The 22,128-nt window shown below is 44.4% G+C and overlaps 1 protein-coding gene across 1 annotated transcript in view; it reads right to left on the bottom strand.

The window, feature by feature from the left end:
- csmd2 (CUB and Sushi multiple domains 2) overlaps window positions 1–22,128 on the bottom strand; it is an 807,040-nt gene that overhangs the window by 417,525 nt on the left and 367,387 nt on the right. The window contains exon 20 of the mRNA XM_085962435.1: window positions 19,385–19,511. Within this exon, the coding sequence (XP_085818561.1) occupies window positions 19,385–19,511 (127 nt within the window). The remainder of the gene's footprint in view (window positions 1–19,384; window positions 19,512–22,128) is intronic.

Below are 22,128 nucleotides of genomic sequence, written 5' to 3'. Positions count from 1 at the left end.
TCGCTGAACTCCCTCCATGGCAAGAACATCCTTCCTCAGATAAGGTGACCAAAACTGCACATAATACTCAAGATGTGGTCTCACGTTGCACTTCCCCTTCTCCCAATCTATTGTCATTCAGGTAATAATCTGCCTTCCTGTTTTTGACACCAAAGTGGATAACCTTGCATTTATCCACATTATATTGCATCTGCCATATCACCCAACCTGTCCAAATCATCCTGGAGTTTCTTGGCATCCTCCTCACAGCACACATGCCCACCCAGCTTTATGTCATCTGCAAACTTGGAGATATTACATCTAGTTCCCTTGTCTAGATCATTAATATATATTGTGAATAGCTGGGGTCCTAGGACCGATCCCTGCGGTACCCCATTAGTCACTGCCTGCCACTCAGAAAAAAGACCCATTTATTCCAACTCTTTGCTTCCTGTCTGCCAACCAGTTCTCTATCCAAGTCAATACCTTGCCCCCAATCCCATGTGCCTTAACTTTACACGCTAATCTCTTATGCGGGACCTTATCAAAAGCCTTCTGAAAGTCCAAATGCACCACATCCACTGGTTCTCCCTTATCTATTTTACCAGTTACATCCTCAAAAAATTCCAGTAGATTAGTCAAGCACGATTTACCTTTTGTAAATCCATGTTGACTTTGTCCGATCCAGTCACTGTTTTCCAAGTGCTCTGCTATTACATCTTTTATAATGGACTCTAGCATTTTCCCCACTACCGAGGTCAGGCTTACCGGTCTGTAATTCCCCATTTTCTCTCTCCCACCTTTGTTGAATAGTGGGGTAACATTAGCTACCCTCCAATCCATGGGTACTGTTCCAGATTCCATCAAATGTTGGAAGATGATCAGCAATGCATCTACTATTTCTAGTGCCACTTCCTTAAGTACCCTAGGATGTAGATTATCAGGCCCTGGGGATTTATCCGCCTTCAATCCCATCAATTTCCGTAACACCATTTCCCTAAAAATACTGATTTCTTTCAGTTCCTCCCTTTCATCAGACCCTATGTTCCCCAACATCTCTGGGAGGTTATTTGTGTCCTCCTTTGTGAAGACAGAATCAAAATATGTATTTAATTGGTCTGCCATTTCTTTGTTCCCCATTATAAAGTCCCCTGATTCTGACTGCAAGGGACCTACGCTTGACTTCACCAATCTTTTTCTCTTCACATATCTATAAAAGCTTTTACAGTCAGTTTTTATGTTCCCTGCAAGCTTACTCTCATACTCTATTTTCCCCTTCTTAATTAATCCCTTTGTCCTCCTTTGTTGAACCCTAAACAGCTTCACAAAGCCCATGCTTCTTAATGTGCATTAGCTAATCTGAGACCAATGTATTAAAGTGATCATGGCTTTTGCTAGACATCATCAGAATTGACCTTGTTTGCAGACAGCATGCAACTCATGCACAAAGACACGTAAATGCGTTTTATAGTTCATTTTTTTAAACCATTTTTTCCTTCCTCTCCTGAAGTTGCAGCCCAAATAGCCATTCCTCATGTGTGAACCGAGTGTCAATGGGCTATTCCGGGGGAACATTAGAGTCAAGCCAAAACTGTGCCTTACAAGACATGCCATACGCATTTTAGAAGGGGCCACTGGATGGTGATCAGAAATGAAAATCTGTTCTCCCTAACTTCTGGGCAGTTGAGATCATTTGTAGCAAACCCTTGCTATCCCAGTTAAGACCAGCACCGACCGAAGCTCAAAGACTTTCTGGTTTTACCTTTGATAATATGTTATGCAAAGGGGTCGATTTACTGTTGAAATGTGGTGTCACAACAGGACTCACAACATTCTCTATTTGATTGTGGAAAAAGAATGGAAACATTGGCAATCTACAGTTTGAGCACAAAGATAGCTAGTGTGGGAAACAGAAAATGTAGTGAGAGGGGGAGGGGGGACTTGAGCGATTGGAGGGTGAGATTGAGGGATGTTTATTCTGCACCTAATCCAGTGTTACACCTGACCTGGGAATGTTTGACACAGAAAATGGTGAAAAAACCCTAGAAAGTATTCCTTTTGACAGCAACAAAGAGCACAATATCCACCCTCCTCCCTTCCCCATGTGAAACCTAAACTTTTACATATTCTACTCTGAAATGTAATACATAACTGAAAACCAAAATACAATCTCTTCAGTATATGGAATAACAGCACTGTGACAAAAATGAAGTATTTCTGTCTAAAATGTGGCAAGGTATTGGCTTCTTCTGTCAGGATATATAAAAAGTTAAAAAACAGTTTCCTTCACAGAAAAGACAATGTCCTAGTTCATTTTGATATAATAGTTGTAATAAGGTGCTTTGTCTAAGCCAGGTGCCAATTCCATTCAATTGAAATACAATATCTCGTGGAATAGATGTATTTCTATTAATGGTCGGTGGGTCCCCACATTCCATTTCAAAATACATTGAAAATCTTTGTGTCACCCTGGTCCTTATGGTGGTTCCCATTATAAGCTGTCCACATATAGCTGCAGAACCTGTTACACCTGTAAGCGGTGCTGCAATAGGCCTTTCTAACGTTAAAAGTAATGTCACAAGACCTAGGCTCTCAAAACTATTGCTGCGACTATACTGTGGCCTTGTGTGTCAGCAGACATCGCAACTAAAAACCACTGGGACTGTGCAGGAATATGTTTGCCCTTATCCCAATGTCTAAATTTGTACATTGAAAACAGTAACGTACACCTTCACTCTGGCCAGCATGTTGATGTTTGTATTTAAATTGGCAGCCATGCCTTCAGCTGGTTAGACTCTAAGTGCAGTAATTCCCTCCCTAAACCTCTCTGCCCTCCACCTCTCTCTTCTCCTTTAAGACACTCCTTAAAACCTACCTCTTTGACTAAGCTTTTGGTCACCTGTCCTAATGTCTCCTTCGTTGGCTGGGCATCAATTTTTTGTCTGATTGCGCTACAGGAAACTCTTTTTTATCCGGCACCGACGGGACAGGCGTGGTGCCGGTTTATCAAAAAGTCCGGATTACAGAGAGTTATAGTTAAAAGGTACGAGAGCTCGTACACAGCAACAAATCCAAGCTTCCCTGTTGCTTAGCAACAGCTGCAAGAAGCCCGACCACAGACCAAGTGTCCCTGTTGCTTAGCAACAAGTGCAGGAACCCCCCGATTACACAGCCAAGAATCAAGAAACAGCCACTAATATGAAGAAAAACTTAACTGAACCTACTCCTGAATTTTGCCGGTTAACCAAGATTTCTGGTTGTTTGGGTGCCGGTAAATCGAGAGTTTCCTGTACTGTGAAGTGCTATGGGACTTTGTACTATGGAAAAGGTGCTATATAAATTCAAGTTGTTGTTGTTGATGTTGGCTCTCCAAAGTATCAACGCAGCCTTTAAAACCTTCCCTGTGTCCTGCCCAAGAGCCACGAATCACTGCACTGCGTTGGTCAGTTATAATGTTAGTCACCGCCTGCAGCTCCTGAATATTTGTGAAAGCTCATCAGTGGCAAACACTAACTGCTCCATTGATTGTTGAGTTTACCTGGTTGAATATTATATTCAGGGAGCGGAGGAAGAGGGACCCACAGGGGCTTGTTAAAGCAGGATATTGGGGAAGCAGCAGCCTTGTGAACAACCTGACTGCAGTTAGAAGAGGCGGAGAAGAATGGCCCTCCCGGGAGTTCAGGCACCGGAGGGAAATGCAGCAGTAGCAAGTTTGGTAAAGCTGGATGTGGGGCAAATCACTAGGCCTGCGGGGATGGACAGAGGTAAGCAGTGCCAAGGATAACCTGTCCAGCACCAAAAGGCCACCTGCTAACAGAGTTTTACAAACCATCCCCCAACCCCTCACTGAAAGAATTTTGTCAACCCATCTCCCGCTGAGAGACATTTAGAAAGTCCCCGTTCCTGCTGAGACACTTTTGCCAAGCCTCACCTGCTGAGAGAGATCTTCCAGCAGCCTCCCACCACTCACCTCTCCATCCTCTTCTTCCTCCCTTCCTCAATCCTCCTTCCCATGGGGCGAACAGAAGGATAATCTTCCAGGGACCCAGGACCCACCCCATTGCCGGTACTTGCATGTGGAGGATGGAGAAGTGGTGGCCATTGCTGGTACTGGCAGGAGTGAGGGATGGAAATCCCAGTCAGGGAAGTGAGGCAACGCTGGGCCTCATTGTCCAAGTTTTTCGCATTTCCACCTGATATTAGAGTCATAGAGTCATAGAGTTTTACAGCGCAGAAAGAGGCCCTTCGGCCCATCGTGTCTGCGCCGTCCATCAATCCCTGTCCAGTCTAATCCCATTTTCCAGCATTTGGTCCATAGCCTTGTATGCAATGGCATTTCAAGTGCCCATCCAAATGCTTCTTGAATGTTGTGAGGGTTCCTGCCTCTACCACCCTTTCAAGCAGTGAGTTCCAGCTTCCAACCACCCTCTGGGTGAAAAAGTTCCTCCTCAAATCCCCTCTAAATCTCCTGCCCCTTACCCTGAATCTATGCCCCCTTGTTATTGACCCCCCTACTAAGGGGAAAAGTTCCTCTTTATCTACCCTATCTATGCCCCTCATCATTTTGTACACCTCAATCAGGTCCCCCCTCAGCCTCCTTTGCTCCAAGGAAAACAACCCCAGCCTGTTTAGTCTTTCTTCATAGCTGAGGCGCTCCATCCCAGGTAACATCCTGGTGAATCTTCTCTGCACCCTCTCCAAAGCAATCACATCCTTCCTATAGTGAGGCGACCAGAACTGCACACAGTACTCCAGCTGTGGCCTCACCAGCGTTTTGTACAGCTCCATCATAACCTCCCTGCTCTTATATTCTATGCCTCTGCTAATGAAGGCAAGTATCCCATATGCCTTTTTAACCACCTTATCTACCTGTTCCGCTGCCTTCAGGGATCTATGTACATGTACACCAAGGTCCCTCTGACCCTCTGTACTTCCTAGGGTCCTACCACTCATTGTGTATTCCCTTGCCTTATTTGTCCGTCCAAAATGCATCACCTCGCACTTTTTCGGGTTAAATTCCATTTGCCACTTTTCCGCCCATCTGACCAACCCGTTAATATCGTCCTGTAGCCTGAGGCTTTCCTCCTCGCAATTTACCACCCCACCAATTTTCGTGTCATCCGCGAACTTACTGATCATACCCTTTACATTCTCATCCAAATCATTAATGTAGATCACAAACAGCAAGGGACCCAGCACCGATCCCTGAGGTACCCCACTGGACACAGGCTTCCAGTCACAAAAGCAACCTTCGACCATCACCCTCTGCCTCCTGCCACTCAGCCAGTTTAGGATCCAACGCGCCAAGGCCCCCTGGATCCCATGGGCTCTTACCTTCTTGACCAGTCTCCTATGCGGGACTTTGTCAAAAGCTTTACTGAAGTCCATGTAAACCACATCCACAGCATTTCCCTCATCCACACACCTAGTCACCCCCTCGAAAAATTCAATCAGATTGGTCAGACATGATTTACCCTTGACAAAGCCATGCTGACTATCCCCGATTAATCCTTGCCTCTCCAAGTGGAGACTAATTTTGTCCCTCAGAATTTTTTCCAATAATTTCCCTACCACAGATGTTAGGCTCACTGGCCTGTAATTCCCTGGTTTATCCCTGCTACCCTTCTTGAATAATGGTACTACGTTAGCTGTTCTCCAGTCCTCTGGTACATCCCCTGTGGCCAGAGAGGTTCTGAAAATTTGTGTCAGAGCCCCTGCAATCTCCTCCTTTGCCTCACACAACAGCCTGGGATACATCTCATCCGGGCCTGGGGATTTATCCACTTTTTGGCCTGCTAAAACCGCTAGTACCTCCTCCCTCTCGATGCTAATATGTTCAAGTATGTCACAGTCCTCTTGCCCGACTTCTATGTCTACATCGTCTTTCTCCATAGTGAACACAGAGGCAAAAAATTCATTTAAAACCCCACCTACTTCATCTGGCTCTACACACAGCTTGCCACTTTGGTCCCTAATGGGCCCTACCCTTTCCCTGGTTATCCTCTTGCCCTTAATATACTTATAAAACATCTTAGGATTTTCCTTTATTTTGCTCGCCAGTGTTATTTCATGGCCCCTCCTCGCCCTCCTAATTTCCTTTTTAAGTATGCCCCTGCACCTTTTATACTCCTCTACTGTCTTTTGTAACTGCCAAAAGCCCCCCTTTTTTTCCTAATGCATTTTTGTATATCCCTTGTCATCCAAGGTTCCCTTTGCTTGTTGGTCCCACCCTTGACCTTTACAGGAACATGTTGGTGTTGTACTCTCTCTATTTCCCTTCTGAAAGCCTCCCACTGTTTTGATGTGGATTTTCCTATAAGTAGCTGCTCCCAGTCCACTTTGGCCAGATCCTGCCTTATCTTATTAAAATCGGCCTTCCCCCAATTTAGAACCCTTATTTCCGGGCCGTCTTTGTCATTTTCCGTGACCACCTTAAATCTCACCGAATTATGGTCACTATCGCCAAAATGCTCTCCTACAGACACTTCCACCACCTGCCCGGCTACATTCCCTAGAATTAGGTCCAGTACCGCCCCCTCTCTTGTAGGACTTTCTACATGTTGGCTCAAAAAGCTCTCCTGGATGCACTTTAAGAATTCTGCACCCTCTAAGCCTTTCACACTCTGACTATCCCAATTTATATTGGGGAAGTTGAAATCCCCCACTATTATTACCCTATTATTTTCACACTTTTCTGAGATTTGCCTACATATCTGTTCCTCTATCTCCCCCTGACTGTTTGGGGGCCTATAGTACACTCCCAGCAAAGTGCTTGCCCCCTTTTTGTTTTTAAGTTCTACCCATATGGCCTCATTAGAGGAACCCGCTGGGTGGAATGGCAGACCAGAATTGTCCTTCAATGTAGCATCCACCTTAGGCTGTTTCAAACTCCCTCAATATCGGCACATGGGTCCTTTAAGTGTCCTCAAAGAAGATTTTTTAAAGTACAGGAAACTTTCGTTTAAACGGCACCTAAATATCCGGAATCCTCTATTAACTGGCAAAATTCTCGCTCCGAAAACAACACCTCAATAACTGGCAATGTTGCCGAGTCCAAGTCTCCAGCGGTGGCCGAGTTAGTCAGTGGGGGTAGTTCTCCAAACTGCCACTACTCAGCCTCTTGGCGCTATTGGAAGTCGGAACACCTCAAAAACCCTGCATCAGGAGTCTGACTCTCCCACGCTGCCGGTAGTCTCTTCTGATCTGCCATTTTTCGGGGGTACAGTACTGTGTGTCTCCAACGCTGCTGGTACTCATTGGATTGCATTATGGAAATCCCAAAAGTTGGTCTAACCAAAAGGAAGAGAGTGGTGTTAACTTTAAAACAGAAAATCGAGATATGCCAATGACTAGAAAGGGGAGAGAAGTGTATCAACATTATGAATGAATTCAAAATCGGTTCGTCAACAATCTACGACATCAAATCGCAGAAGGATAAGCTGCTCAAGTTTTATTCAAGCTCGGAGACATCTAAGAGTGTAGAGAAATGGCGTATGCTTTGTAAGCCTAAGCTTGAAGAGCTGAATACCATGCTTTATGAGTGGTTTTCTCTTAAGCGTTCAGAGGGTGTTCCGATTTCCGGACCCATGCTAATCGAAAAAGCGAAGGATTTCTACGCAAAGATGGAGCTCACTGACAAGTGTGCTTTCTCTGATGGATGGCTAACGTGCTTCAAGGTATGGCACGGGATACGACGACTCGATATTTCCAGGGAGAAGAAATCAGCTGATCACGACACCGCAGAAGAATACTGCGATTATTTCAATCGGATTGTGAAGCAACATGATTTGTCGCCAGCACATCTATTCAATGCTGATGAAACTGGCTTATTTTGGAGGTTTTTGCCAGAATCAACACTTGCTGGGGCTAGTGAGACTAATGCTTCAGGTTACAAGAAAAATAAAGATCGTGTAACCGTGCTAACATGTGCGAACGCTGCTGGATCACACTGGGTTAAACTTCTTGTCATTGGGAAGTATAAAAATCCCCGTGCATTTAAGAATGTGAGGCACTTACCTGTTGAGTACAAAGCTCAAAGAAATGCTTGGATGGATAAGGAAATCTTTTCAAATTGGTTCCATCATATTTTTGTTCCATCTGTGAGGGAACATTTCCGTAGAATAGGGAAACCTGAAGATAGCAAATGCATTTTATTGCTTGATAATTGTAGAGCCCATCCGCATGAATCCGAGTTCTGGAAATATTTTCACCATTTATTTGCCACCAAATGTAACTTCTCTCATACAACCCATGGACCAGGGCATTATCCAAAATCTCAAGTGTCATTACAAGAAAGATTTCCTACGTAAACTGATAAGCCAAGATGACAATACAGGTATTCACGCATTTCAGAAGGAATACAATCTTAAAGATGTCGGGGAAGAAATTGGGTGAGTATCGCCACCTGTTAGCACCTAAAGAGGCAGTCAGTGGCTGTAGCGCCACTGGCTGCGTCTCCCGCGATATTCAGTAGGGGCGCTAATGGTGGCGTTAGGCTTTTGCGCTGCGCCGCCACCGATGACATCATTGGTGTGCGTAGCGCCCCATTCGTGCCCCGTTCGCGATATTTGGTAGCGAACGCCGCAGTTGCGCCGCTCGCTACCCGCGCCCGGTTCACGGGGCCTTATTGTGCCGGCAGCGGCGCAAGTTAAGGTGGAGGTGCGGGGCGGCCGCTTTTTCGGTGGCCGCCTGCCAGCACCTCCGTCCCCAGCCTCCTAACCACCCCCCCCCCCCACGGCATTGCCGGCTGTTTCCCGAGAGCCCGGCACTTCTCCTTGGTGCCGGGCTCATTTGCCGGCACTCACGATCGGGGATCGCGCTGTTGCAGGCACCTCCCCCTTAACAGTGGGAGGAAGGCCTGCAGTACCGCAGCGTGCCGTGCCGCAGCATGTGGCGCTGCGGCACGTTGCGCTGCGATAATCAGTTTCAGCGCCCTAAGAGGGACATGGAGCACCTCGAGCCTCGCCCCGTCTCCCTCGAGCGGCACTGAAACTGAATTTTTGGCGATTGGAATTACTCCGATCGCTGCACTAAATCCTGCACTCAGGTGACTTTTGCGCCACTTTGGCGCCCCAACCCAATTTCTAGGCCGCCATCTTTAATGTTGCATGTTCCTGGAACTTGGTGAAAGGTCACACTTTGAGACAAGCCTGGTGCAAATTGTGGTCTTCTATAATGTTTGCTGAAGTTTCTTCTTCAGAGGAGGAATTTCATGGGTTCAATCTTCGTCCGAGGCGGACTACAGTAATGGAAATGGCTGGCATGGTGAAAAATGTAGGCCCAGCAAACCCTCTATGTCACCTCAGTGAACGTGATGCAGATAGAGAAGTTGCTGTTGTGCATATGCTAAGTGATGATGAAATAATGGAGAATGTTTGGAATCCAAAGAAAGAAAAGGAAAGTTTGATGGAAACTGAAGAGGATGAGATTTCTGAAGAGAACAAGATTTCTTGGGCTAAAGCTGCAGAAGATTTTGTTTCATTACTTAAATTTGCTGAAAGCCATTCTTGCTATTCTGCCCAAGAAGTTATGCACCTCCATATTCTGCATTCCACCTTTCTACAAAGAAGGCAAGATTCCACTAAGCAAGCAGACATCCGGGACATGTTTAGGAAAGCTTCCAAAAGAGTTGAAGCAGTGGAAGTGCCTGAAGAATCTGTTGAAGTGCATGATCCTGATGACCCAGCTGGCATGGATATTCCTGATGAACCAGTTGGCTTGGAATAAGTGTACAGCCAACTACAGTACTGTATGCTGTACTGTATAGTCGTTTATAAGTTTTGTTTTACTGTTAAGTCATTTATAAGTTTTGTTTTACTGTTAAGTAATTAAAGAGTTATGGATTACCATCAACTGGCAGTACTGTACTTAATCAAGCATCTTTCACCATCCATTTCACACAACATTCTGTAGGTGAGTACCCAATTACTGTATACTGCACATTTCTTGATTTTTTAATTTTTCTTTGTTAAAAATAGCCTGGGTAGATAACCCGCTCAGTCATCCGAATTTTTGATAAACCGGCAACACGCCGGTCCCATCGGTGCCGGATACCAAAAAGTTTCCTGTATGCAGTAAAAAATACCACAGATGACAAATATTTATTAAAATCACAGTGAGTGGCTGTTTAGTCACACAAAATCCTATGGTCATCCAACAATCAACCAGAAAACGAATTCTCCCAACATTAACCACAATGTGTAAAATTAAAAAATGACACTTGATATTAATCCTTTGTGAGAAGCTCTTATATTACTCTATTTTATTGTTCGTTTGCCATGTACTGTACTTTTGTTTCATCAGTGTTATAAATGTAACCTTTAAGTGACTTTTCATTACAAATTAATTTGTCTCCCTGGATTAAGACTCTCTCCTGTCAGTATTGATGTAAAAGTGATTTGTTTATAATGTAAATTAGCCGTGAGCTTTAAAGTTCTTTACAAATCTGAACTGAGCAAAATAGATTCATCTGGATTTATTAGTTATTTTAAATTTCCCTCTCTTCCAGTGTCACACACTTTCTACGGGGCAAGTGGACAGACTGGTCTCTGACAATGCTGCTCCATAGCCAGCCGTGATGAGCTGTCTCTGATTCTCTCCCTCCCGAGGAGGAGATACCTGGGGCTGGATTTTCATTGAGGAGGCGGGTAGGAGGCGGGACTACAACTTTTGGGGTTGTAGTCCCGTCTCCATCGAGTTCTAGCCAACCCATGCGATTTAGACTTGATTGACCTTGTTGAGCCTGCCCAGCGGGTTCAGCGGGCCAATTAAGGGCCACCCGGCAACAGGTGATGTCACAGATTGATATTTCATCTGTCAAGACCTTTTGACAGATGAAATATCAGTGTTTGACATCTGTTTGAAGCTGTCAAACAATGACAATCTGTACTCCAGGTTAATTCCTTCCTCTCAGGATGATTTAGAGATCTCCCCGGAACAGAAAGCAGAGGCTGCAGATTTTGACAGCTGGCGGCCATTCTGCTTTCTGTGCCGGTGAGATGAGGGACTCCGGAGACCTGAAGGAAGGAAGGCTGTAAAGGTAAGTAAAGGTTAGTAGAACTTCTTTAAACACTTTACACAGACCAAACACACTTTCCTCTGCACTCATGCATCCATCACTCACCTGAACACCAGATATCTCGACCCATCCAAGCCCTTCATTTGACAGCCCGCCTCGCTAACTTGGCGGGGTTTGGAGCCGTCGGGAATCCCACATTTCAACAATGAAAATAGGGATTAGGCTAAAAACTGCCTGTTAACTACCTGTTAACAGGCAGTTAATTGGCACTAATCCCCTTCCCGCCTCAGGGAGGCGGGTCCCAGTGCGGGTTGGGTACCCGCCTCCTTTGAAACTGGCATGGAGGTGGGTTGGGGGCGGGACGGGGTTGGGACTCCCGATTTCCGGATTTTAAACCCCCACACGCCTCCAAACCTGACTCCACGGCCCAATGAAAATTCAGCCCCTGGTCTCTGTTGGTGCCTCTTCTGTACTGGGACATTTAAGAACAGCAAGTCAGTATGTGTGGCACTACAGGCATGGATCTGCATCCTGTCATTTCATGGCACCACGGTATCATCTAGCTGTCAGGTTTCTTTCTTAATTTGATAAGTGGACTGTGGTTGCATCGCAGCTCACTGCCAGGCAGCTGAAGACTTTAAAGAATTTCTGAGGCTGTCATTCAAACTGATTGCGATGTTAAGAAGCCTCAATCCAACAATAACATTCTAAATCCATATTAGATTTTGCATCCACCCACTAATGTGCTTAAGCATATTCAGAACAGAAATGATCGAGGAGGATAAATTCAATGCTCCTTCAATTTAAGTGTGATGTATTTTTAGATCTCCCCCTGCCACACATCACTTGCCAGCATAGAGCACACATAGCTGAGGTGCTATCAGCTCTGTGCCCAAAAGCCATGTAAGGTGGGGTGGGCTCAAAGATTACCCGGCCACCAATTTCCCCACCATATAAACTGCCGGGTGTCTGACCCGATGCACTTTTGATGATTTGATCAAGAACCATGCTGTGTAGCCCAGGTCCTATTTCTGCAGAGTGCTCTTTGTGCTATGCTATCTCCACATCTACAACTTCTACTGTCCTGTGAATCATAGGGAAAAAGTAAAGGTGTCAGAAGTTTGGCTATTTCAATGTGTTCCCATCAATTTTGTCGAGCAACTGGTTAATTGGGCAAAAGTAAGCAAAAAGGCTTCATGGAATATTGGCTTTTGTCTCAAGGGGGGCTGGAATACAAATGATTCTTCAGTTGTACAGCGTCTTGGTGAAAACCCATCTGGAGTCCTGCGTTCAGTTCTGGGCACCGCACCTCGGGAAGGATGTATTGGCCTTGGAGGGTGTACAGTGCAGATTCACCAGAATGATACCGGTTTGAATTATGAGGACTTATGAACTTGACAGGTATTCACTTGGTATTCAAATGGTGCATTGAAAGAGAGTGGGAGAATAGAAAATACTTTTAAATCTGGGAAGAAAAATATAATTTATATTAATGGCCTGCATAATGATCTCATCCCCAATTGTATCTAGGAGGTATTGTGCTTTTATTATTAATAAACAAACCCTCTTCTTAGCCTTGCAAAAAACCACTCTTGTCCAAAAGAGTTTAACTGTGTTTGCATCTGCATACTTAAGCTGCTTCTAAGCATGGCTGTCGACTCAATTGTATGTATCTCATTAATTTTTTAATGAATTTTCACTGCAGTAAGCCTGGAGAGACTCTTAATGCTCATGTGCAGACAGACAAATGCTCTAATTAATCCCATTCAGAGGACCAATCTCAATATTATCCTCCGCAGGATTATCTATCTGCACATCACGTTTATCCTGCGAGTTGTAAGAGACATGAACAGCCTTCCTGATGCACATCACAGATTATCACAAAAAAATTCAAAAGATGCTTTATGCAGAGAGAGGTTAGTCTCTGAAAGATATTCAGAAAAATGACGGCACCGCTGATGATATCGGGTGGGCATTGTGATCAACTTGACCACTGCCCGTCCAATGTATGCTGAAGACCAAAATTGGGGCCTCTAGGCTGAATGATCAGTCTTTATTTAATTAAAAGAGCTTTCCTGTTTGCTGATTGTCGTTCGCCTCTCTCCGATCTCCTCAGTATTGCGTTCTATAGTTAAAGATCTACAGGTTACTTCCCCTGCAGAAAATGATTTCCCCTGCCAGTCAAACTTTGGAACTCTCTCCCCCAAAAGGCTGTGGATGCTGGGGCAATTGGAGCTTACAAGACTGAGATCGATAGATTTTTTGTTAGGTAAGGGTATCAAGGAATATAGAGCAAAGAAAGGAAACTGGAGTGGTGGTGCAGATCAACCATGATCTAACTGAATGGTGGAGCAAGCTCAAGGGGCTGAATGGCCTCCTCCTGTTCCCAATTTCCCTCATGGATATATGACATAATAATTTACAGCGACTACTCAATATTACTGCCCTACTCCAAGCATATTTACTCCACCATTTTATTTTTTCTTCCATATTCCAACCTACAAATATTAATTTTCCAGTAATAAATACAGAAAATGCTGGAAATACTCAGCAGGTCAGGCAGCATCTGTGGACCGAGAAACAGAGTTAACGTTTCAGGTCGATGACGAAGGGTCGTCGACCTGAAACATTGACTCTGTTTCTCTCTCCACAGATGCTGCCTGACCTGCTGAGTATTTCCAGCATTTTCTGTTTTTATTTCAGATTTCCAGCATCCGCAGTATTTTGCTTTTGTATTAATTTTCCAGTAGTTCTTTTTTGTGGAAATCTTGTTATGGGCCAAAACTGCAATCAAACCTTTACCTGTTTCACACTGGCACAAATAAAACATGGTATTACAGAAACAAACAAAGGTTTATACCTTGCTTTGATCAATGAAACCAAAATCCTAAGACAGAAAAACCCAGCAAGCACTGTGATCAATAGGAACAATCACAGCTTTTAAAACAAAAAATGATTTAGAAATGATTTTAGTGTCTCTCTCCCTTTAAGGTTGCTATGTCATACTCCTCTCTCAAGGCTGAAATGACAGAGGTGACCTTCTCCAAAGATGTTTTTCTACCATGCTCTGAGCTGCTGCCTCAGTTTGGCACCCCACCCTTCTCTGCTCTGTCCCTCGCGACTGCACTGCTCAGGTTGTAAAGGGTCTTGAGCACATATTCATGTTCTATTTCCAGTGTGATTTAGTGGAGTGTCACCATCTGAAATTGACCATTGTATATACTACACATTAATCCCTGCCACATCCAGTCATGAATGGTGGAAGGACAGAGGAATAAAGGGCTAGATAGTAGTCAACGAGGAGGTTTGCCTGTACTAAGTGGTATATACTTCAATGCAAGGAGTATAGCGAACAAGGCAGATGAGCTGAGGGTACAGGTAGATACTTGGGACTATGATATTATAGCTATTACAGAGACATGGCTGAAAGAGGGGCAGGTATGGCAGCTCAACATTCCTGGTTACAGGATTTTTCAGACGGGATAGAGAGGGAGGTAAAAAGGGAGGAGGGTCGCGGTATTGATTAAAGAAACTATTACAGCTGTGAGGAGGGATGATATGTTGGAGGGTCAAATTGAAAAACAAAAAAGGGGCGATCACACTGCTGGGAGTGTACGACAGACCCCCAAACTGTGAGAGGGAGATAGAAGAATGTAGACACATTTCTCAGAAGTGCAAAAACTATGGGGAAGTAATAGTAGGGGATTTCAACTACCCCAATATTAACTGGGATAAAATTAGTGTGAAGGGTATAGAAGGTGCGGAATTCCTAAAATGCATCCAGGAGATCTTTTTTAGCCAGTATGTAGCAAGCCCAACAAGGGAGGGGGCGGTTCTGGACTTAGTTTTAGGGAATGAAGCTGGGCAGGTAGAAGGTGCTTCAATGGGGGAGCATTTTGGTGCTAGTGACCATAATTCTATTAGATTTAAGGTAGTTATGGAAAAGAACAAGGATAGATCAGGAATAAAAATTCTAAATTGGGGAAAAGCAAATTTTGCTAAGCTCAGAGGGGATTTAGCCATAGTGGACTGGAAACAGCTACTTGAAAGTAAATCAGTGTCAGAGCAGTGGGAGGCATTCAAGGAGGAGGTCCGAAGGGTTCAGACCAAACATGTGCCCTTAAAGAAAAAAGGTGGGACTAACAAATCTAGAGCCACCTGAACGTCTAGAGACATACAGGGTAGGATAAAGAAAAAAAGGGAGGCTTATGACAGATACCGAGGGCTAAATACTTCAGAATCTTTAGAAGAGTACAGAAAGTGCAGTGGTTCAATTAAAAATGATATTGGGAAAGCAAAGAGAGAGCATGAAAAATTCTTGGCAAGTAAAATCAAGGAAAACCCAAAGATGTTTTATAAATATATTAAGACGAAGAGGATAACTAAAGAAAGGGTAGGGCCTATTAGAGGTCATGAGGGTAATGTGTGTGTGGAGGCAGGAGACGTCGGTAGGGTTCTTAATGACTACTTTGTGTCTGTTTTCACAAAGGAGAGGGGCGAAGCAGACATTGCTATTGGAGGGGAGGAGTGTGAAATATTAGATGAAATAAACATAGTGAGAGAGGAAGTATTAAGGGGTTTAGCAGCTTTAAAAGTGGATAAATCCCCAGGCTCGGATGAAATGCATCCAAGGCTGTTAAGCGAAGCAAAAGAGGAAATAGCAGAGGCCCTGACCATCATTTTTCAATCCTCTCTGGCTTCAGGTGTGGTGCCGGAGGACTGGAGGACTGCTAATGTGGTACCCTTGTTTAAAAAGGGGGAAAAGGATAGACCGAGTAATTGCAGGCCAGCCAGCCTAACCTCGGTGGTGGGAACATTATTGGAAAGAATTCTGAAGGACAGGATAAATCTTCATTTAGAAAGACACGGATTAATCAAGGATAGTCAGCACGGATTTGTTAAAGGAAGGTCGTGTCTGACAAACTTGATTGAAATTTTTGAAGAGGTAACAAGGAGGGTAGATGAGGATACTGCATTTGATGTAATGTATATGGACTTTAGCAAGGCTTTTGATAAGGTTCCACATGACAGACTGGTCACAAAGTTAAAAGCCCATGGGATCCAGGGCAAAGTGTCAAGTTGGATTCAAAACTGGCTCGGAGACAGGAAGCAGAGGGTAATGGTTGATGGGTGCTTTTGTGACTGGAAGACTGTTTCCAGTGGGGTTCCACAGGGCTCAGTACTAGGTCCCTTGCTTTTTGTGGTATATATCAATGATCTAGACTTGAATATAGGGGGCATGATTAAGAAGTTTGCAGATGATACTAAAATCGGCTGTGTGGTTGATAATTAAGAAGGAAGCTGTAGACTGCAGGAAGATATCAATAAATTGGTCAGGTGGGCAGAATAGTGGCAAATGGAATTCAATCCAGAGAAGTGTGAGGTAATGCATTTGGGGAGGGCTATCAAGGAAAGGGAATACAGATTAAATGGTAGGACACTGAGTAGTGTAGAGGAACAAAGGGACCTTGGAGTGCATGTCCACAGATCCCTGAAGGTAGCAGGCCAGATAGATAAAACGGTTAAGAAGGCATACGGAATGCTTGCCTTTATTAGCCGTGACACAGAATACAAGAGCGGGGGGGTTATGCTTCAATTGTATAAAACACTAGTTAGGCCTCAACTAGAGTACTGCGTGCAGTTCTGGTCACCACATTACAGGAAAGATGTGATTGCACTAGAGAGGGTACAGGGGAGATTTACAAGGATGTTGCCGGGAGTAGAGAATCTTAGCTATGAGGAAAGACTGGATAGGCTGGGTCTGTTTTCCTTGGAACAGAGGAGACTGAGGGGAGACCTTATTGAGGTGTATAAAATTATGAGGGGCATAGATAAAGTGTATAGAAAGGACCTATTTCCCTTAGCAGAGGGGTCAAAAACAAGGGGGCACAGATTTAAAGTAATTGGGGGAAGGTTTAGAGGGGATTTGAGGGGAAGTTTCTTCACCCAGAGGGTTGTGGGGGTCTGACACTCACTGCCTGAAAGGGTGGTAGAGGCAGGAACCCTAATCATATTTAAAAAGTACTTGGATGTGCACTTGGGATGCTCTATCCTGCAGGGCTACGGACCAAGAACTGGGAAGTGGGATTAGGCTGGATAGCTCTTTGTTGGCCGGCGCAGACACGATGGGCCGAAATGACCTCCTTCCATAACTTTCTATGATTCCATGATTCTATGGCCATTAAACAACTAACGGGAGGAGGATGCTCCATGAATATTCCCATCCTCAATGATGGTGGAGCCCAGCACGTGAGTGCAAAAGACAAGGCCAAAGCATTTGCAACCATCTTCAGCCAGAAATGCCGAGTGGATGATCCGTATCGGCCTACTCCTGAGATCCCCACCATCACAGAAGCCAGTGTTCAGCCAATTCGATTTACTCCACGTGATATCAAGAAACGGCTGAGCGCACTGGATACAGCAAAGGCTGCGGGCCCTGACAACATCCTGACTGTTGTGCTGAAAACTTGTGCTCCAGAACTATCCGCGCCTCTAGCCAAGCTGTTCCAGTACAGCTATAACACTGGCATCTATCCAACAATGTGGAAAATTGCCCAGGTATGTCCTGTTCAAAAAAGCAGGACAAATCCATTTACCACCCCATCAGTCTACTCTCAATCATCAGCAAAGTGATGGAAGGTGTCATCGACAGTGCTATCTAGTGGCACTTACTCGCCAATAACCTGCTCACTGATGCCAAGTTTGGGTTCTGTCAGGACCACTCGGCTCCAGACCTCATTACAGCCTTGCTCCAAACTTGGACAAAGGAGTTGAATTCCAGAGGTGAGGTGAGAGTGACATCAAGGCAGCATTTAAGGAGCCCTAGTAAAACTGAATGTCAATGGGAATCGGGGGGAAAACTCTCCACTGGCAAGAGTCATACCTAGCACAAAGGAAGATGGTTGTGGTGGTTGAAGGTCAATCATCTCAGCCCCAGGACATCGCTGCAGGAGTTGCTCAAGGCAGTGTTCTAGGCCCAACCATCTTCAGCTGCTTCATCAATGACATTCCCTCCAACATAAGGTCAGAAGTGGGGATGTTCGCTGATGACTGCACAGTGTTCCGTGCCATTCGCAACTTCTGAGATAATGAAGCAGTCCATGTCCGCATACAACAAGACCTGGACGACATTCAGGCTTGGGCTGATAAGTGGCAGGTAACATTTGCGCCACACAAGTGCCAGGCAATGAGTATCTACAACAAGCGAGAGTCTAACCACCACCCCTTGACATTCAACGGCATTACCATCGCCAAATCTCCCACCATCAACATCCTGGGGGGTCACCATTGACCAGAAATTGTACTGGACCAGCCACATAAATACGGTGGCAACGAGAGCAAGTCAGAGGCTAGGTATTCTGCGGCGAGTGACTCCCCTCCTGACTCCCCTCCAGACTCCCCAAAGCCTTTCCACCATCTACAAGACACATGTCAGGAGTGTGATGGAATACTCTCCATTTGCCTGGATGAGTGCAGCTCCAACAACACTCAAGAAGCTCGACACCATCCAGGACAAAGCTGCCCGCTTGATTGGCACCCCATCCACCACCTTATCATTCACTCCCTCCACCACCGGCGTACCGTGGCTGCAGTGTGTACCATCTACAAGATGCACTGCAGCAACTCACCAAGGCTTCTTCAGCCGCACCTCCCAAACCCGCGACCTCTACCACTCAGAAGGACAAGGGCAGCAGGTGTATGGGAACACCACCACCTCCAAGTTCCCCTCCAAGTCACACAACATCCTGACTTTGAAGTATATCGCCAATCCTTCATCATCGCTGGGTCAAAATCCTGGAACTCCCTCCCTAACAGCACTGTGGGAGTACCTTCACCACACAGACTGCAGCGGTTCAAGAAGGTGGCTCACCACCACCTTCTCAAGGGCAACTAGGGATGGGCCATAAATGCTGGCCTTGCCAGCGATGCCCACATCCCATGAATTAATTTTTTAAAAATCCCATACGATTGGACAGCAAATGTACCTCAAATATATTTTTTTAAATTCATTCATTGTCCATCCCCAATTGCCCGTGAGAATTTGGTGGTGATATATATCAAAAAGATAAGGGTGGGGGGAGGAGGTGGTACATTTTGGCCAAAGCACATTCTGAGAATTGCCTATTGAACGAGCTTTCTCTGAAGCATATTCATTCAATAAATCCAAAGCATAACTTCAAGGAGAAAAACTCATCTGTTTCATGAAACAATTTACATGCAAATCACACTTAATGTTGCCATAAGTGAGGGCTAATATTCTAATTTGCTCCTAACTGTGGCTTTAAAAGCAGGAAAAACATGGAAAATGTACAGAAACCTTTAATGAGATGCTCACGGAATAGCTTTTAATTAAGATTTCTTGGTTATTAGCTGGAACGGATTACTTACCCAATCGTGCTGCCGGGTTCCGCTTCAATAGACCAGGTGCAGTGGAGATTGTGATCATACGGTGCCGGGTACCCAGGTGACAAGATTCTCCCGGAGCTCTCTCCGATGATGCGACCTCCACATTCAGCTGAAAATATTTATGGAACGAGAAAGCAATGTTTGATCGTTTCCCACACAAAAGAGAAATCTGATCTGATATAAAAGATACAAGAGGGAGCAGCAGGAAAATAAAAAAAATTACACTAAAGAACCTTAAAGAGGAGTCAATTGATTTGCTTTAATTGAAATGTCAATTGAAGACAATGCCCATACACAGCTGCTAGACTATGTTATTAATCCTGCATTTATAATTGCTGTTCTACAGTTGAAACAATTAATTATTTTTTCCCTAGCAGTCATTCTGGATTGTCCTTTAACCCTTGGAGGATCAAATAATCTTTCTGGTTTCCAAAAACCCGACAGCTACTTTCTTTCCATCACAGGAAGTGGGTCTGCACGAATGTAATCTTGACTCTCAGACTGTCCTTGAGTGCCTTTCATGACTTCAGAAATTGTCGATCTGCTCCCCCTCCGCGGCTAGCCATTATGGAATGGTGCAGTTCCGCATGGCCAGAGGGACTGATGCAATACTGCGTTTGAGTTCTTTTAATAACCTGTTTTTATATATAAAACTGCCAGAGGAGTCATGAATTAATTATTAAGAAAGCTACGATTTAATATTGTGGACTCTGACCATGTTATGTGCGCTCAGTCTTCAGTCTGTCCTCAGTTGCACTCAAGAGAACTCCTATGCATCTATGGTTGCTTAACTAAAAAAGAAAACAAAAGTACAGAAAATGCAGGTCTCCTTTTGGTTTTAAGTACAAAATGTCACCCTTGGGAGATACCGTGGCAGCAGGGGTGTGAAAGGTTAGCAAGTGAGAGGGTAGAGATCCTTTCATTTGGTCTGTTCCCTGCTCTTAACTCTCCTCATTCTGAATTCTCACAGTGTACAGGGTTGACATGGATGTCTTGGAAACACAGAAATCACATGAGAACATTGTACAGAGGCACAGTGAAGGCTCGGTGGTTAATTCGAAGGCCTGGGATGTCAGGAATAATGTTTTAAATAGGAAGGATCATTGCCCAACCAGGCCTGAACGTCAGCCACACTCTACAGAAGACAGCAACCTCAACTCCTCCAGTTTTTCCCCCAGATGATCAGAGAACCCAGATGCAGCCTTCATACGGTTGCCTCCATCTGCCAGCGTGTCTCAGGTTGTGCAACTGCTCTGCAACATTAGACTGTTTCATTTTGCCTCTGAAACGAGGTACTAGCTTTTGAAAGGGTTCAAACCAGGATGGTACCCATTAATAAATCAATGAGATAAAATGGGAAATTAAAATTATAAAATAAAATAATGATGCAGAGAGGAGAGAACGTGATTCATGTTTTAAAATGTGATGGAATTCTATAGGATGGATAAGTTTATTGTGTTAACTAAGAGAGGACTAAGAGACATGGTTATAAGCTATGGAAGCATCTAACTAAATGTAACTTAAGGAATCCATTTTTCACACCTGAAATTTGGTAATTGAATAGATTGTCACCAAAAACAATGCCTATAGCCTTGGTTGAAGAATTTCAAAATAAATAGATTTCTGATTCAACAGGAAGAGAGTGGCTTTTGATCCAATATAAAGAGGGAGATGAAAATGGCGTGAGTGTTTCCTTCTAATGGACTGAAACAATGCCTCAAGCTAAATGACTGAGCACTCTTTCTCAACTGATCATATTTCTCTATTCTCCACTCTTGACGTTAGTGTTTAATTTGGTGGTTTGAACCATTCAGACAATTTGGTGTTGATTTTGGCAATGAATTGGAAGTTCAACTATATTGGCACTGCTTCCAATGAGGTGGTTCCCTCGTTGTGCTGGTTCCCTTGGTGTGGTGAGGGAGTGCTGCACTGTCGAGGGTGCCATCTTTTGAATGGAACTATAAACCAAGGCCCTGTCTGCCCTCTCGGATGGATGTAAAATTTAAAATCTTATCATTTAAGGTGTATTTCCTTTAACCTATTCTTACTTCCAAACTGTATTGCTTCATAGTTCTCTAAATTGAACTGCACCTGGCACCGATCTGTCCATCCTGCTAGCCTCTATACGTTCTCCTGCTGTCTTTCACAATCCTGATCATAATTGGCCACACCTCCTCAGCCAATTGAGAGTCATTTATTGAGGTGCTAAAGAATCATTGTGAGGGAAACAGGTATACATGAGATAAAATGTGAAACTCTCAACGGTTGAGAAAATTCTAAGAGTGTTATTTTCAGAGACCAGTATCGTGACACTGTGATGAAAACATGAGGGGGATTGACCCCTCCCGCTGCCCCCCCCCCCCCCCACCCCACCCCACCACTTCACCTCGCATAACATTGTGGATTTTTCTTTTCTTTTCTACCAAAATTAAAACATGCGTTGGGGAAACCCAATGAGTAATGTAGCATCTTAGTGTCAGCTGTATCAATGTACCTTTCTGTGCATAAATTTGGTAAGTGTATATTTTCCAGCACACCTATAAGCAGCAGCACAGATTTAATTCAACTCTTTCCGGTCTTTTACACTCCTGTGCATGCAAGGATTTTAAATATCCAATCGGTTTCCTGACTCACTGAGAGAGCTGGAATCAACATATTTACCATGGCTGAGATACAGCGAGGCAGATCATGTAGGAATGGCATACCTACTGTCAATGCACAAGGTT

Source organism: Somniosus microcephalus, chromosome 20 (assembly GCF_052327205.1).
Source record: "Somniosus microcephalus isolate GS21.2 chromosome 20, FLI_Smic_1.0, whole genome shotgun sequence".
Classification (NCBI taxonomy): domain Eukaryota; kingdom Metazoa; phylum Chordata; class Chondrichthyes; order Squaliformes; family Somniosidae; genus Somniosus; species Somniosus microcephalus.
The sequence above is the reverse complement of the archived record's forward strand: the minus strand, read 5'-3'. Positions and strand labels throughout refer to the sequence as shown.